We start from the raw sequence: 17,919 nt of genomic DNA, 5'->3' as shown, positions 1-17,919 counted from the left end.
CTCTCCCTCTCAAATGCTGTCTCCTGGGAGCCTGACAGGTAAAGGTGCAGCCACATGGCCAAACAGGGAACACAGAGGCTTTGGAGCCACCATGGGCTGGTTGAGGGACCTTGGGCAAGTTACATGTTCTCTGAGGGTTCGGGTGCGTGTGGCTGGGGAGAAGGGCTGGGGTCAGACTGTTGTGAAGGCACTGAGTCAGAGCCTTTTATTTAACTGGGGAATGAGGAGATAGCTGAGGTTTGGAAGCAGGAGATGCCAAGCTGGGGCGGGCTGCAGGCAGCAGCCTGGAGGGGGAGAGCCTGCAGGTGGGAGATCACAGGTGGTTGGGAAGCTCCTGGAGGGCAGGGACCAGGTGTTGCTTTTCTTTTGTCTCCCTTCCACTGGCTTCCAGGCCAGGGCCCCAGCCAGGACTCAGGGAATGCCTGCTAATGACTGCTTTTCCTCGCCTCTCCCCAGGGCCTCAGACAAGCTCTTCCTCCTGGACCAGTGTGAGAAGTATCGGCGCTGCAGGCAGTGCCAGCGGTGCACCTCCAACGTGGGCAAGAGCAACCTGTGGCCCCTGAACAAGTCCCTGCATGGCTCCCGGTTGTTTGTCTAAAACCCAATGTTTGGACCTGTGTCCAAAACCTGGGGAAGGTTTTTATTTTTCAAATGTTTAGGGGTGATGGCAAAACGACATATTTATACTTTAGAGGAAAAAAATTGTGTGGTTTTGGTGCTTTCAGGAATAGATTTATTTTTAGCCCTTTACTGAATTCACATACAGAGGTTCTCACATCTGTCGTCCTCCCATCCACACAGAACCTTGCTGCCATCGGGGCTGGGAATGGGACCCTGCTTCATTCTGGCTGCGGGCGTGCTGCTGACCCAGCCCTGCCACCCCCTCTGTGACTTTGTATAAGACTTTGTGACTTTATCTTTTCTTCATCTATAATGAATAATGTCATAATAAATATTTTCTACGTGCCCGACTGTGCATAACAATTCATAATGGTAAATTTTACCATCCTCCCCCAGCCCTAGATTTTTCTAGAGGACCCTATGTGTGAAAAACCCACAGGTAGGTTAGGCTATTTGCCTCAGGTGGTGAGAGTAATGCCTTCCGAGTTTTCTACTTGGTGATACACCTGGGACTTTGTTGGGACCTCAGGGGATATCATTCCTTTGGTGACCTTCTGGTCAATCATTCTGTTGCCCAGCCACTTCTACACCATGATTGTAGGTTTATTGGGATAAGTGTGTACTGTGAGGGGAGTCTGGCTGCCCTGCCAGGTGCCACCTTCTTCTCTCACTGCTTCACTTGGATCCATTCTTAAGCTAAATATGCTGTGGAAGAGGAGTATCTTCCTGTTAAAGGACTGATTTTCAGTTAAGCTGGGGGTGTTCTCAGCCACAAACTTTCTTCATTTGTCTTCACCCTTTATCTTTCCTCTCCCTGCCCTGTCCTACCACCTTAGGTAAAAAATTAACAAAGAAGAGTGAAGTCTAGATTTCTGAAATACAAAATCTAGGAAGAAAGTCCCTTCAACTATTTGCTTTCTGCTGTCATATCTTTCTTAGAAAATGGGGGAAAATATATCTGGGGAGACCTCCAAAACATTGTTTTGTCCTGCTACAAATACAAAGTAGGAATGTTTTGAGCCCTGAATAGTTAAGGGGAAAGTACTCAGATTGATATCAGGCAAATTTTGTTGCTAATGTTATCTTTTTCTATGGAAATAAGTAAGCTTACTGGTGACTGGAATTGTCTGGAACCTCTCAACCCAAGCTTCCTATGTTGCCACTTCCTTACATTTCCCCAGAAGATCACCCCATGCAGGTTGAATGATCACCAACCAATACTTAAAACATAGCCTTTCCCCAGGACTGCTTGACTTGCCTGAAGTCCATATCTGCTGCACCCTTGGAGTATTTCTGTGTCTCTAATATATAATAAATTACTTTAATAGCATTGTATTAATATTTTTAAAAAATACAGACTGCCTTCTTAAAGAAAAAAAGACTTTAGGAAATTTTGATATGTTTAGGTGAAAAGATTTAACTTTGTAGACAGTTTTTACCATAGGAACTGAACTTATTTATTACCATTGCTAGCAGTACTGACTCTTACTGTGTGCCAAGCACCAAGCTAATTTTTGGTGACCTGGAGATTAAGACCTCATCAGTCCCTGCCTGCCTTCAGAGCACTTACTGTGTGGAGCAAAGGTGAGATGTGACTGGAGAATCTCCACATAACAAGGTAAAAACCTGATAGCGCTGTGCATTGGTTGTTACGGACGAGCGAGCTGGAGCCCTTGTAGTCAGTTATCCTGGCACAGAGAGAGAAAGCTTTTGAAGGAGATGAGGCCTAAGCTGAATTTTTAAGGATAAATAGGAAATAGCTGGATGAAGAGTGACAAGGGGTCATGGCAACAGATGTCGAGGCCCTGTGTGCCTATCAAGGCTAAGATGGAGATGTGGTTATGTGAGTTAGGTTATGAAACCTAATATGTTTTTTATCATTCAACCTTTTTAAGAATTAAACTACATTATAGTCCTTCATTAAAACAACTGATATCATACAATAAAGAATGGACAGTCTTTTTTTTGAGCAAGTCTTCATAACTTATCATCTTCTTCACTGATCTTAACGGCTAATCTTACATAAGTCCAACCCTGTTATTAGGCCAGACTCAATTAGCATGTCTTTTGCTAAATCAATTTGAATTACTGTCACCAAGTTCTGTCATTCCCAGAACTCTGGCACTACCAGATCAGCTTAATGTATCAAAGAATTCCCAATTTCAGTGATTTTTAAAGTTTTGGACAGTTGCGGACTCTTAAGAATCTGATGAAAAATATGGACTGTTTCCTAAAAATATGTACATTTTCATATACAACATTTTGTCTACAATTAGAGGTTTCCTAGACCTCTGGATCTGGACCCCAGATTAAGAACTCCTGGTTTAGATGGATATCGTTCAATATTATTATGAGCTTAAGCTATCAAAAGTGAGTAAAGTGAAGGCCTTTGCTTTTGAAAATGGCCTTCAGTTCTAGAGAACTATGTCCAGTTTTGTCTTCCTCTTTGACTCTTCATAAGAATAAGTCATTCTTCATAAGAATGAGATGAGAGTTGGGATGGCTATTAGAAAGCACATACTTCAGTATTTGTCAAACTTTTTTGAGTAAGACTCAGTAAAAGAAATACATTTCATAAAAGAAATACGTGCCCACACATAATTGAGACAAAAGTTTTACAGAGCTATACTTACCCCATCCATCTACAATGCATTCTGGTAATTCCTATTTTACTTTATTTCATTAAAAAATTCTGATTAGACTGAAAAAAATTGATATAACAATCCAGTAACGTAAGTAGATAATTTTCAGTTTTATAAACACAGTTTCAGTCTAATTCTTCCCTCCACTATGCTTTCATAGTACTTTGTAGTTTTGTGGAATTCATTAGTGGTTAAGACGATATTATAATGGTATTTGACCAAAAGATAGGAATGTTTAGGTCCTATTTTGCTGTAACCAGATCTCCTTCAGAGGTACCCCAAGAAAACCCAGTAGCTATTTGCCCCACCTCCCAAAGCTAAGTCCCAGAACTTCTAGTTCCAATACATTTGAGGACCAGAGAGAAAGGAGCCAGAGATAAACAAGTGAAAATGTATGCCCCAATGCCTAGGCTGAGGGAGGCCTTAGAAATCCAAAGAGAGAAGAAATGCTAAGTATTTGCAGCCTATATCTCAATGTACTAGTTTATGGGTGGAAGAGGACGAAGTGGACAACACACAGGCCATCTTGAAGCGCCATGCAGACGGGGCTACGTACAAAGGCTCCTAGCTCCCAGTTTCCCATCGCTGCTGCAACAAACTACCACAAACCTGGCTGCTTAAAACAACATAAATTTATCCTCTGACAGTTCTGGAGGTCAGAAATCTGAAATCACTTTCACCGGGTTAAAGTCAAGTGGTTAGCAGGGCTGTATGCTTCTGAAGCCTCTGAAAGGAGAATCCTTTTCCTGCCATTTCCAGCTTCTAGAGCCATTCTTTACATTCCTTGACTCATGGCCCCTTCCTCCATCTTCAAAGCCAGCAGTGTAGCATCTTCAAATGTCTTTCTGCTTCTGTTGTTACATTACCTTCTCCTCTAGTCAAATCTCCTTCTGCCTCTCTCTTATAAAAACAGTTGTGATTACATTTAGGGCCCACCTGATAGTTCAGGATAATCTCCCCATCTCAAGATCCTTAATCACATTTGCAGAATCCTATTTGCCATAGAAGGTAACATTCACAGGTTCCAGGGATCAGGATTTGGGTATTTTGGGGAGGCCATTATTCGGCCTACCACAGGGTGAATGGGATCTAAAATTCAGCTCAAGTCCCACTCCACTCATAGAGCCCTGCATCAGAAGGGCATGCAGTAGGAGATCTGAGGAAGCTGGCATTTTCTCTTGGGTCTTGCCTGCATAGATGTATCTGAGGCTTTTCTTTTTTTTTGGTTGGGTTGGGTTTGGTTTTGCACGATGAATTATGGAGGGACATGAGGTGGAGGAGAAAGGATAATTGACTTGATAATTCAAGTGTTAAAAGCTTATTATGGTTTCCTTATAATGTTCTGGTCATGCTTTGTAATGTTCTTTTATTTTTTGTAGCATCTTCATCAAATTTTGATACTGGGGTAATGATGACCTCATCAAATGAGTTGGGAAATGTTCCCTTTTCTCCTATTTTCTGGAAGAGATTGTGAAGAATTCGTGTGATTTCTTCCTTAAATACCTGGCAAAATTCACTAATGAAACCATCCAGGCCTGGAGTCTTCTTTGTTGGGGAGTTTTAAATGATGAATTCAATTTTGGTAGATTGTATCAAGGAATTTCAGCTCTTGTTGAACTTATGGGCATACAGTTGTTAATAGTGTTCCCCCCTTACCCTTTCAACGTCTATGGGGTCTGTAGTGAAATCCCTTCTTTGATTCTCAATATCAGTAATTTTTGTCTTCTTTCTTTCTCGGTCAGTCTGATAGAAGTTTTTAAAAATATATCGGTCTTTTCAAAGAACAGCTTTTGTTCCATTAATTTTTCTCTATTTTTTTTCTTCTCAACGTGATTGACTTCTACTCATTATTTCTTTTGCTCGCTTTGAGTTTGTGTCTGTGTCCTCATTTCCTCCTCTTACAAGGACACCAGTTATATTGGATTAGGGCCCACTCTGCTGACCTCATTTTAACTGAATCATCTTTTTAAAGACCCTATATCCAAATATAGTCACAATTTGAGGTACTGGGGGTTAGGACTTCAACATATGAATTTTGAGGGGTCACAATTCAGCCCATAACAGTGGCAACAGAATCTTTTTTAGTCTTCATTCATCTGAGAATGTCTTTATTTTACCTTTATTCCTGAAGGGCATTTTTGCTGGAAGTAGCATTCTGAATGAACAGGGTTTTTTTTCAGCACCTTAACGGTATCATTCCCGTTTCTGGTTCCTTGGTTTCTGATGGAAGATTCAGTCATTTGAACCATTGTTCCCTATATGTAATGTGTTGTTTTTATCTGGCTGCTTTCAAGATTTCCTTCTTTACTTTTAGTTTTCAGCAGTTTGATTATGATGTATTTTCAGGGTGGTCTATTTTGGGTTTATTATGTTTGGGGTTTACTGAGTTTCTTGAGTCTTTACATTTATGTCTTTCACCAAATTTTGGGAAGTTTTGTCCATTATCCAAATATTTGTTCTGTACCAATATCTTTCTCCTCTCCTTTTGGAACTCCAATGAACTGCATGTTCAAACTTTAAATATAGTTCCACAGGTCTCTGAGGCTTTATTCATTATTATTTTCACCTTTTCTTCCTCTGCTTTTCAGAAAGGATAATTTCTGTTTATCTTCAAATCCACTGATTCTTTCCTCCATTGTCTATGTTCTGTTATTGAACGCATCCAGGGAATGTTGCATTATATTTTTCTCAAATCTAAAATTTCCATTTTCTTCTTTTTTATAGTTTCTATTTCTCTTCTGAGAATGTCTATCTTTTCACTCGTTTTATAGTGTTTACTTTTACCTCATGGAGTATGGTTATAATATCTGCTTTAAGGTCTTTATTTAAGAATTCCAATATTGAGGTCATCTTGGGTTAGCATTTGTTGTCTTTTCCCTTGAGAATTAGTTACATTTTGTTGGTTCTTCGTATGTTGAGTAATTTTGTATTGTATCTTGAACATTTGGAAAATTATGTTGTGAAACTCTGGGTCCTGCTAAAATCCTCTGGAGAGTGTTGATTTTTTTTTTTTTAAGCCAGCAAAATCTTGAAGTTCAGAATGTGCGTTCTGTCTCACCTTCTGTGGGTAACAGTTATTTTGTCAGGTCAATTCTCAAAACCTGTATTTCTTTGGATCTGTTTTTCACACGTGCATCTTGGGAGTAAACCTGACTTATAGTGATTCATACACAGAATTAGGGGATTTCTTTCTCCAGCTCACTCCTCTCTGGAATTTCTCCTACATTCTCCAGTCCCCTGGCTATAAAGACAGGGTTTTTCTCAGAGTTTTGGCTCTCTTCACTCTCTCAACCTTCCACATGATGGGCTGACCCCAGGCAGAAGCAGTGAGAGACAAGAGAAAAGAAACAGACATTCCTCCCACACTCTCTGACCACAGGGGTCCCTTCTCCTGGTTCCTCTGTCTGGGAAGACAGGATCTCTCAGGGTCTTAGGTGCTTGCACTGCCGCCACCACCACCACTATTGCTGCTGTGCAGATTTATGACTGCAGCTGGTCTTGGGGCACACCTGAGAGGGGGAAAAAAAAAAGAAAAAAGGGCAATTCCTTCATACTCTCCAGCTCACAGGGAACCCTTTTCCTGGTTCTCTGGCTAGAAAGAGGGGATTTCTCTTGAGTTTATGCAATCTGCATAGTTCTGGATTTCAGATTGCCCTCAGGTCAAAACCAGAAAAGGAATTAATTTACCAGGAAATTCATCACTATGCAAGTCATCCTTCAAGTTTTGACTGACTATTATTTACTTTTCGGAGTCCTCAGGTAGTTGTTTTTTCAGTTCTGTTCAGTTATAATCAGTTGCAGAGAAATGTGGTAGTGGGCTTACTCCATCTTGGCTAGCACCAGAAGTGTTTCATGGTGGTTTGAGTCTTATTCTTCCACCTCTCACCTTTCCCCCACATCAGCTGGCACTTCAGTTCTTTCAGTTAAATTTTGTTAGGATAGTGCTTTAACAGAGATCAAACAACAGAGGCTTAACCAAAACAGAAGTGCATTTTTCTCTCAAGAAACGGCCGGCCTGGAGGTAAGTAGTCTGATAGAAGGATGGGTCTACTAGCTTCTCCTGTGGTTTCCACCACCGGGTCAAGGCAACTGCTCCAGTTCTCATCATCTTCCAATTAGCAAGTAGGAAGAAAAGGGCAGGGGAGAAACTGCATTTTTTTAAGGAGTATAACCTGGAAGTGGCACCATTATTTCTGCCCATGTCCCACTGGCCAGAATTTAATCACATAGTCACACCATGCTGCAAGGGAGGTTGGGAATTGAAGTCTCTAGCTTGGTGGCCATTTGTTTAGTGAAAAACTCAGGGAATGCTAGTACTAAAAATGTGGAAAATGGATCATAGTGGACAACGGCCAGTCTGCCATATCTTGAAATTTTGGGGGTAGGCAGCTGCAAAATAACTAACAATGCTAGCTAAAATATTTTTAAAATCTTTTAAAAATGTAAAGCTGCAAAAAAAAAGTCTCCAGAAGCAAACAGAAAGTGGGAGCAAGAATCCAGAGAGGTGAGCATCAGCTAATTACTTATGACCTAGACTTTATAAATTAATGCTAAAGATACATTTTCATTTTGAAATAATTTTAAACTTACAGAGAAGATTCAAAAATTGTAAAAATATGCCCTCCACTCTCTAGAACTAAGAGCAAGTTGCTGATATATGCCCTGTCACTTCTGAATACTTTTGGGTAAAATGCCTTACAAATAGGGATATTCTCCCATAAAACCACAATATAACCACCCAAATCAGAAAATGAACATTGATTCACCATTTCCATATCATCCAAAAACTCAATTCAAATTTTGTTAATTGTCCCAAAAATGTCCTTTTAAGCAACAGGATCCAATCTATGATCATGTGTTACATTTAGTTGCCATTATCTTCCTAATCTCCTTCAACCTGGAACAGTCCTCAGCCTTGACTTGACTTTCATGGCTGACACTTTTGAAGATTTCAGTCTTTTCATTTGGATTTTTCTGATTTTTCCTCATGATAAAATTCCAGGAATGTATTTTTTTGGCAGGAAAATCATAGATATGATGCTATATTCCTTGCGTTCAATGCTATCATGTAGCACATAACTCAGTTTGTCCCATTACTGGTCATGTGAATTTTGATCATCTGATTAAGTGACACCTGCAAGGTTTATGACTATCAAGCTGTTTTTTCTTTTGTAACTAATTGTTTTTTTGTGGTAGGGACTTTCAAAAGTAAATAAATATCCCATTCTTCATCAACTTTACCCACTAGTTTTAGTATCTCTTGATGTTTCTTTGCTAAATGAATAATTGCAATGATGATTGCTAAATACAGATTTTTCTAATTCCACCATTCCTGCTACATTTATTAGTTGGCATTCTACTATAAGGCAAAGAATTGGTTTCCCCCTATTTATTGATATCAGTATAGACAATGATTTCTATTTTATTCAATGAGTTATAATTCATTCCTATCATTGGGATCAATATTCCTATCAGTGGGAGCCCTTCAAACTGGCTTCTTTGCTTTTTGTTTTGATTTAAATAATTTTTTAAAAGTCTTGGAATGGTTTTAGAGAGTTCACTGTATACTCCTCACCCAGTTTCCCCCACTGTTAACATATTCTATTTCTATGATACATTTGTCATAACTAAGGAGCCAACATTGGTACTTTACTATTAACTAAACTTCACACTTTATTTAGATTTCAGTAGTTTTTTCCTAGTCGTTTTTCTGTTCCAAGATCCCATCCAGGATCCCACATCACATTTAGTTGTCAGGTCTCTTTAGCCTCCTTTGCTCTGTGTTCCATGTCCTTTTGTCATTCCTATCATTTTTTGAACACTTCTTTACCTTCTGTTATAACAAGATATTCCAGGCTTCTCTTGTACTTTTTGTGCCCTACCTCTGGAAGCAGCCATTTCTCTAAGACTTGGTGCCTTTGAATGAAGAATGGTATTAAGAAACCATGATCTGAGTGCTAGTTGTTCTCATTGCTCTTGGGATGTCATTGCTTGAGGCCCTTTATGCTCTCTGTAGATGAAGCTGGGGAACTCACACACACATCTATATTTCTATAACCATCTCTCTGTATTGAAATTGATGAGTTCACATCAATACAACCAATTTCAATCCAAGATCCTAGAGTTAATTCTACTTTTCTCCCTTTCCATATTTGTAACTCCTGTCTGACAGTGAGAAATCAGATTCCCATTATCTTCAATGTACTACTGGATGAACCCTTAAGTATCTTTGATAACCACTGCTGTCCCCTCATGTGTATGCCCTCTCCACTCTGCTTGAGTTCTAAAGCCTGCACCAGGCTGCTACTACCACCCCTACCCTTGCTTGAATACCGTTCTCACCACCCCACCAGACTCTAATATCCTCTGCACCCCTACCTGCTGCATAGACAACTACCTTGTTCCACCTCATATAGTGGATTGAGTTATTAAAGAAGAAATGAAGGTAGGAAGAAAGAAGAGTGAAGAGGAAGGAAGAGGAAAAAAGGAAGAAATAGGGCTTTACTGTTATGGGCCATGCCTAAGCCAGGAAACAAAGTTCAGACATTTTAGAAAATTATGAAGCTATTAGAGAGGAAACCTAAAGACAAGGAATATCTTCAAAGGGCTGAGAAAATAAGTATCAATGTAGAATTGTGTACCCAGCAAAACTATTAACAATGAAAGCAAAATAAAAGAATTTAGGGAAAAAAGTTTGTTGAAAAGCCAAAGAAAAAACAAAAAAAAAGTCTACCAAAAATAAAATGCATTTTCAACAGTGAGGATGCATGTTTTCAAGATTCTATAAAATATTTATCAAAGTTGATCATATACTAACAACTAAAGGAACGTCCAAAAGATGCTCTTGGATAAAGGAGAATTATTCTACGATTATCCTAGAAGAAAGGGTGGAGATACAAGAAGGAATAATGAGCAAAGAAACTGATGACATATTGGGCAAATTTAAATAAACACTGATTTTTATAAACAATTTGTGGGGTTAAAAAAATGCTTGACAACATTAATAGTTAAAGTGTGTTGAGTTCCTTCAAGATATGGGAAAAGATTTTGAATGTTTGACTTTTGCTAAGCTTTTTAAGTACTAAAAGAATATAAACAGGTATATAATAGGACATATATATTAGGTAGACTCTAGAGCTAGAACTCCAGGATTCAAACCTCAGCCCTGCCATTTACTAGCTCTGTCACCTTGGGAAAATAACTTTTCTGTGCCTAGGGTTTTTTTCTTTTTCTTTTTTTAAATCAGAACAATAGAAATAATAGTAGTATCGAATTGATTGGGTTGTTATATCAAACAAATTTCTGTAAAGCCATTTAGATTTAGAACAGTGTCTAACCTACAATAACTTCTAAGACGTTTTAAGCACAATTACAAATTTCCAAAACAGTAGAGGGAAAATATGGACTTAGGGGAGGAAAAACTTTAGTCTAAAACAAATCAAGAAAGGACAAAGAAGCCAGCCTGTGGCCAAGTGGTTAAGTTTGAGCGCTCCACTTCCAGGGCCCAGGGTTTCGCCTGGGTGCAGACATGGCACCACTGTTCAGGCCACACCGAGGCGGCATCCCACATGCCATAACTAGAAGGACCCACAACTAAAATATACAACTATGTACTGGGGGGATTTGGGGAGAAAAAGCAGGAAAAAAAAAGATTGGCAACAGTTGTTAGCTCAGGTGCCAATCTTTAAAAAAAAATAAGGGGGGAGAGGACAAAAAAAGAAATACAGAAATATGCCAAATAGCACAAAATGAACGCAAAAACAGATGCAAATATAGCAATAATATAGTGTAATGTAAAATAACAAAAAAATATATAATGTAATAAAATAACGTAAACGCAGTAAGTTCTTCAGTTAAAAGACAAAGTCTGTCAGACTTGATTGAAAAAAAGCCTAGCAACACGTTGGCAAGAGCCAGGCTAAAACACGAAGCCGATGGAAAAAGATTTATGAGAGTCAGGAGATGGGACTCTTCTCCCACTACCTGCATTTCCGGCCCGTCTTAGTCCAGCCCCACGTCTCCCTTCAGCCTCTTCCAGGCTTCCTCCTCCAGCATCCCCACCGCGCCCCTCCTCAGTCACTTTCCTCCCGACCCGGAGGTGAAGCGCCTCAGGCTCCACAATTCTCCCTCCGGGAGTCGGTGCCCCACGGCCCCGGCGCGCTGGCGTCTCCGGGGGGCGGGCCTCGGGCCCTCGCTCTGAGGTTCCCGGCTGGCCCGGCCGCGATTGGTGAAGAGGAGCGCACGTCACGGCCGCTATAAAAGAGAGGGCTTGTGACGCCACAACGCCTCGGCGCGCGCGGAATGGCGCTCTCGAGGCTTGCGCACGCGGGGGCCTTGGGTCGCGCCGCCGCCGCCGCTCTTCCCCGACGACCACCCCCGCTCCCTACTCTGCCGCCGCCGCCGCCTGTGCCGCTGCCGGGGGACCGGCTGTATGACTGGGCTACAATCTTTAATGAGTGAACAGCCTCCTTTGTGTGGTGGTCTTGGTCACGCCTGGATGGAGTTTCTGAAGGGCCCCGGAGATTACTGCCAGGCACAGCACGACCTTCCTGAGGACGAGTGAACTGTGGACGTCCATTGCTGCTGCACCAGGAAGCCCCAGTCCGAGCGGTCGTCCTGTGCGCAGACGAGTAGAATTGAAATCAGAGCATTTCACAAGAATTCCGACCTCCTGCATTTCCTTCCCTTTGACTCAGTGTTACTGAACTGGAGGATTGCTTCTTGTTAGGGGGTTCATTTCATTTCCGATTGCTCCCAGTTTCATATTCAAAGCGTTGAGAATTTCGAGTGGAGTCTATTGGAGCAGACCTCAGTTTCTTTACATCATTTCTGTATTCAAAAATTTAAAAAGTTTTTGTAACCGTATTGTATGTTTTTAAATTAACATGGCTCCAATGAACTGCCTAGCCCCTGTGGAAGTCACATACAGGAACATGAGATTTCTTATTACACGCAATCCAACCAGTGCAACCTTAAACAGATTTATAGAGGAACTTAAGGAATATGGAGTTACCACAATAGTAAGAGTATGTGAAGCAACTTATGACACTGCTGTCGTGGAGAAAGAAGGCATCCAGGTTCTGGATTGGCCTTTTGATGACGGCTCATCGCCCTCTAACCAGATTGTTGATGACTGGTTAAGTCTTGTAAATAGTAAATTTCGTGAAGAACCTGGTTGTTGCATTGCCGTTCACTGTGTTACAGGTCTTGGGAGAACTCCAGTGCTTGTTGCCCTAGCATTAATTGAAGGTGGGATGAAAAATGAAGATGCAGTACAGTTTATAAGACAAAAGCGGCGGGGAGCTTTTAACAGCAAGCAACTTTTGTATTTGGAGAAATACCGTTCTAAAATGCGGCTGCGCTTCAAAGACTCCTGGGGTCATAGAAACAACTGTTGCGTTCAATAAAACTTGGCTGCCTGATGCTGTTGCTTTCAAAGTGGAACTTGAGACAGGACTTAGTTTACTGCACATGTTAGCCAACATGTAGGCTTCATGACTGACAATTCTAACGAAGATTCCATAGCAGTATTGAAAAGCCACCAGCTTGACCGAATTGCAACCTGTTTGGCTTACTACTATTCCCACATCAGAAACAATATGTAAAAAGTTGAGAGATTAGGTGCCAAAATACCCAGCATAATACTTGTGTATTTTTTAGTATCATACAGAATTAAAATCCTGGGAATTATGAACAGCACTCTAAACCACACGTGGTTTATTCCTTCAGTCATTTCAAACATTGCAAGTAGGGCCTATATGGTTATTTGTCTGCTCCTTACTGTTTACCACCTCATATGCCTACCAGTATACATCAGGTTTGTGCGACAACTGATTTGTTGGATCCTTACCAAGACTTATGGTGATTTACTTCTATAAATCTCATTTTGTGCTGTTATGCAAACCTCCATTTTGAAAAATCACAAATCTCTGGTTGAAAGTTCACGTAAAATACACATTCTACAGAAGCACATGTGTGTAATATCTTCAGACAAAAAAGTCTTTCACTTAACTTAGTATTTACACTTGGGGTGCAACCTAGAGGGGAGGGCCTGAAGACAAAATGGGAGGAGGCTAGGAAATATTCTAGTAAAATGTTGCCTTTGTCTTGTCCAGGGTGTATACAATAGGTCCTTTCATTTAGAAAAACTCTTTTTTTTTTAAAGGTGAAAATGCTTTGTAGCTAAAACATTTCTAAATTGTAAAATTTCTGAAAAGCTTTTAATTCTTTGCCGTACCTACTGGAAGTTATTTATTAACTTATTTTTGTTTGAAGTGTGGTATTTTTTTCTTGTCTTCCCAACCAAAAAAGAATGGATTTCTACCAATGAATTCATCAGACATCTAATATTTTATATGGTTTTTGAACTGTGTAACTTAATATTTGGAATATGTGATACTTTGTTTTATTATTTAATTGAAAAAATGGTGAGATATATTAATGTTCGTTTAACCATATAGTCATACTGCTGGGAATATAGTTCTTTCTTTATTTTTTTGAGGAAGATTAGCTCTGAGCTAACATCTGCCACCAATCCTCCTCTTTTTTGCTGAGGAAGACTGGCCCTGAGCTAACATCCATGCCCATATTCCTCTACCTTATATGTGGGACGCCTGCCAACAGCATGGCTTGATAAGTGGTGGGTAGGTCTACACCCAGTATCTGAACTGGTGAACCCCGGGCCGCTGAAGCGGAATGTGCGAACTTAACGACTGCACCACCAGGCCAGCCCCTGGGAATATAGTTCTATGAAGGAAATAATTTGTCAGTGTTCACCATTCACCAGCTAGTACAAGAGCTTGGACATCTAAACAAGTAAGGAATTGCAGGAGAAGAAATATAATTGCTTATATTATCTAAGCAAGATAATATAGCTGTGTTAATAAGCAAAGGCATTACTAGAGATAAAGGAAATAAAGTTTCAAAATTTTCAGTTCATCAGGAACTTATAACAATTCTAAACTTTATCCATCAAATAACACTGGTCTAAAATATATAAAGCAAATATGGAGAGAACTACAAGGAAAATTGACAAGTTTAGCATAGTGGTGGGAAATTTTCCTATCCTTTCAGGAACAGATCAAGGAGACAAAAATCATTAAGGATATACATTTGAATGAAACAACAAGCTTGATTCCATAAACATATAAGGGACATTGTCCAAAAGTGAGAATCCATTTTCTTTTTAAGTATATGAAATATCTTATTAAATTTGACTATATTTAACAGAAAAAAATTTCAGCAAATTTTAAAATATTTGAATAATACAAGTAAATTCTTTGACTTCAGTTAAGTTAGGAACAAAAATATAATATCCATACATTTGGAATTTTGAAAATCTGTGTCTAAACTTCCACTTCTGGATAGGATGTAGTAGATCATGGCAGCCCAAAACCCTGCCTGCAACAACCAGAAAAATATGGATAAATTACAAAAGTCGTATGTTTAAAGACATGTTAGTAAAATACAACATGAAAGCAACAAGGACTAGGTGATAGGAATTCCGGAGAGGGAGGTGCTCTCTTGAGGTGAGTGGCCATTTTGTTCGCCGGGGGCATTTACTGGTTCTGGACACAGACCAAGGATCAGGCTTGGTCCATGCAGAGGGTCTCTACTGAGGGAAAGAGAAACCCAGCAAAGCTTTTGATGGTCATGGGGGGCTGGTGCAACAGATTGGAAAATTGACAAGGTTGACCGGTTCCCGCCACATGTTGCAAGTTGAGATCCTCAGGAAACAGATACTGAATCTGAGGTTTGCATTTGGAGGTTTACTGGGGAGTTGTCCCAACAACACCTGTGAGGGAGCAAGAGAACTAGGATATGGCAGAAGAAGTTGAATGGTGACACATATAGTTGCAACAGTGGCCTCAGCCAATCTTGAAGGGAGCTCTGAAGCTGGGATGGCCATTTAGAGATGTCCCCATTTGAGGCAAGGGTGTTGCCCTTTGGACATGAATCAACCAGTCCTTGGATGCAGGCTATCCCTGGGGATGAGGGCGTACCCTTGGATGAAACATCTTCCTTCAGTCAAATGCAGTTCCCAGGGAGGGATGCAGCTGTGAGCTTCCAGATGATAACACAGCTGGGGGAATGTGTGTGTCAGACGTGAAAAGGGATCTGGGTGGTGCAACTGCTGCACCCACTATACTAAATGATACTTGCTGAGCTCTGGGGCTATGTATGAGAGGCTGGCGAGTTAGAATGAAAACTTTTAAAAGACAGGGAAATCTCCCTTAATCTCATAGTGCTTAGGAAACAAAGTCCTGCTGGAAGAAGAGGTTCCAATCTTCACCAACACTTACTGTCTTTTTTATTATGGACATTCTAAGTGTGAAGTGGTATCACACTGTGGTTTTAATTTTCATATGGCTAATGACTAACGATGTTAAGCATCTTTTTTGTGTGCTTGTTAGCTATTTGCATATCTTTTTTAGTAATATGTTGGTTCAAATATTTTGCCCATTTCCTTCAACTGAGTTGTTTGTTGTCTTCTTATTGACTTGTAAAAGTTCTTTATATATTCTGGATCCAATGCTTTTATCAGATAGATAATTTTCAAATATTTTCTCACAGTCTGTTCCAGTATGTTGCTTGTCATTTTTTTCCCCTTAATGGTGTATTTTGAAGTGTAAGAGTTTTAAAATTTGACGGAGTACAATTTATCAGTACTTTTAAGAATCATGCTTTTAAATTGTATCTAAGAACTCTCTTCCATAAGTGACAAAAGTTATTTTGCTATATTTTCTTCTAGAAAATTTATAGTTTTAGCTCTAACATTTAAGTCGGTAATCCATTTTGAGTTAATTTTTGTGTATGGTGTGAAGTAAATGTCTAAATTCACTTTTTTTTTGCATGTGGATATCCAGTTGTCCCAGCATCATTTATTCAAAGACTATCCTTTCCCCCATTGAATTATTTTGGTAGATTTGTTGAAAAATCAATTTACTGTAAATGTAAGGACTTATTTGTGAATTCTCAATTCTGTCCATTGATCTACATAATCACAGAGTCTTGATCATTGTAACTTTATGGTCAATTTTGAAATTTGGTGGTATATTTTGTTCTTTTTCAAAAATTTTGCCTATTCTAGGTCCTTTGAATTTCCATATAAATTTTAGGATCAGCCTGTCAATTTCTACAAAAAGAGCCTGCAAGGATTTTGAAAGGTATAGTGTTGATTTTATAGATAATTTGGAGAGAACTGTAGCCTTGACAATACTGAGGCTTCAAATTCATGAACATGGAACCTCTTCATTTATACAGGTCTTTAATTTCTATTAGCAGTAGTGTTCAGTGTACAAGACTTGCACTTCTTATATTTCTAAAAGTATTTTTTCTTTTTGATGCTATTGTGAATGGAATTTTCTTAATTTTATTTCTAGATTGTTTGCTGCTAGTATACAGAAATACAATTGATTTTTGTATATTGACCTTGCATCCTATTACCTTTCTAAACTCATTTATTAGGAGGGAGAGAGGCAGAGAGAGAGAGAGACAGAGAGAGGGGAATGCTATTCTAGTCTTTGGCGTTTTCTACATACAGGATTATGTCATCTGTGAATAAAGGCAGTTTTACTCTTCCTTTCCAATCTAGATGCCTTTAATTTCTTTTTATTTCTTTAACTGGCTAGACCTTCCATGTTGACCAAAAGTGGTGAAAATAACATCCTTGCCTTGTTCCAGATTTTAGGGAGAAAGTATTCATTTTTTCCCCATTAAGTATGATGTTAGCTGTTGGTTCATCAGGTTGAGGATGTTCTCTTCTGTTCTTACTCTGTTGAAAGTTTTATCATATATAGGTGCTGGATATCTTTCAAATGCTTTTTCCACTCCATTGACATGGTCTTGTGGTTTTTGTCCTTCATTCTATTAATATCATGTACTCCATTGATTAATTTTCAAATGTTAAAACAACTTCATATTCCTGGGATAAATCCCACTTATTCAATTTTGTGTGATTCTTTTATGTTGATGGATTTGGTTTGCTAATATTTTGCTTAGGATTTTGCATCTATATTCATGAAGGATATTCGTCTGTAGTTTCTTTCCTTGTGTTTTTGATATTAGGGTAATACCAGTATCATAGAATGATTTGGGAAGTGTTCCTTCCTCTATGTTCTGAAAGAGTTTGTGAAGCATTGGTATTATTTCTACTTTGAATTTTTGATAAAATTCACAGATGAAGGCATCTGGGCCTTCGCTTTTCTTGGTAGGAAGATTTATAATTACTAATTCAATTTCTTGTCTGTTGACTTCTGCTCTAATCTTTGCTTGCTTTGGATTTTGTTTGCTTTCCTTTTTCTTGTTTGTTAACAAGTGCATGTTATTACTTTTAGATCTTTCTTTCTTTTTTCCCTGATATAGGCATTTAAAGCTATAAAATTTGCCTTTAAGCACTGCTTTAGCTACAACTCATTGATTTTTTTCATTCAAGTCAAGATATATAATTTACCTTGTGATTTCTTCTTTGAACCATGGGTTATTTAGAAATGTATTGTTTAATTTCCAAATAGTTGGATATTTCATATCTTTTTTCCTGTTGTTGATTTCTAATGTAATTATTAACTATCCAGGAAGACATCTTGGAGCCAACTGCATTTGAACTCTAGATGACTGATGTCTCCAAGCAAAAAGCAGAAAATTTATCAGATTTAAT

The 17,919-nt window shown here is 39.2% G+C and overlaps 1 protein-coding gene and 1 pseudogene across 5 annotated transcripts in view; both read left to right on the top strand.

Moving 5' to 3' along the window:
• CCDC81 (coiled-coil domain containing 81) overlaps positions 1–9,923 on the top strand; it is a 78,156-nt gene extending 68,233 nt beyond the window's left edge. For all 5 annotated transcript variants that reach the window (XM_070490508.1, XM_070490507.1, XM_014868034.3 and 2 more), the window contains one exon: positions 457–9,923. In XM_070490508.1, coding sequence (XP_070346609.1) covers positions 457–598 — 142 coding nt within the window. In that variant the 3' untranslated portion in view covers positions 599–9,923. The remainder of the gene's footprint in view (positions 1–456) is intronic.
• A 2,086-nt stretch (positions 9,924–12,009) lies between these two features.
• LOC106848224 (protein tyrosine phosphatase type IVA 1 pseudogene) lies at positions 12,010–12,798 on the top strand (annotated as a pseudogene).
• Positions 12,799–17,919: the final 5,121 nt, after the last annotated feature.

The sequence above is a fragment of the Equus asinus genome, chromosome 20 (assembly GCF_041296235.1).
Source record: "Equus asinus isolate D_3611 breed Donkey chromosome 20, EquAss-T2T_v2, whole genome shotgun sequence".
Classification (NCBI taxonomy): Eukaryota; Metazoa; Chordata; class Mammalia; order Perissodactyla; family Equidae; genus Equus; species Equus asinus.
The sequence above is the reverse complement of the archived record's forward strand: the minus strand, read 5'-3'. Positions and strand labels throughout refer to the sequence as shown.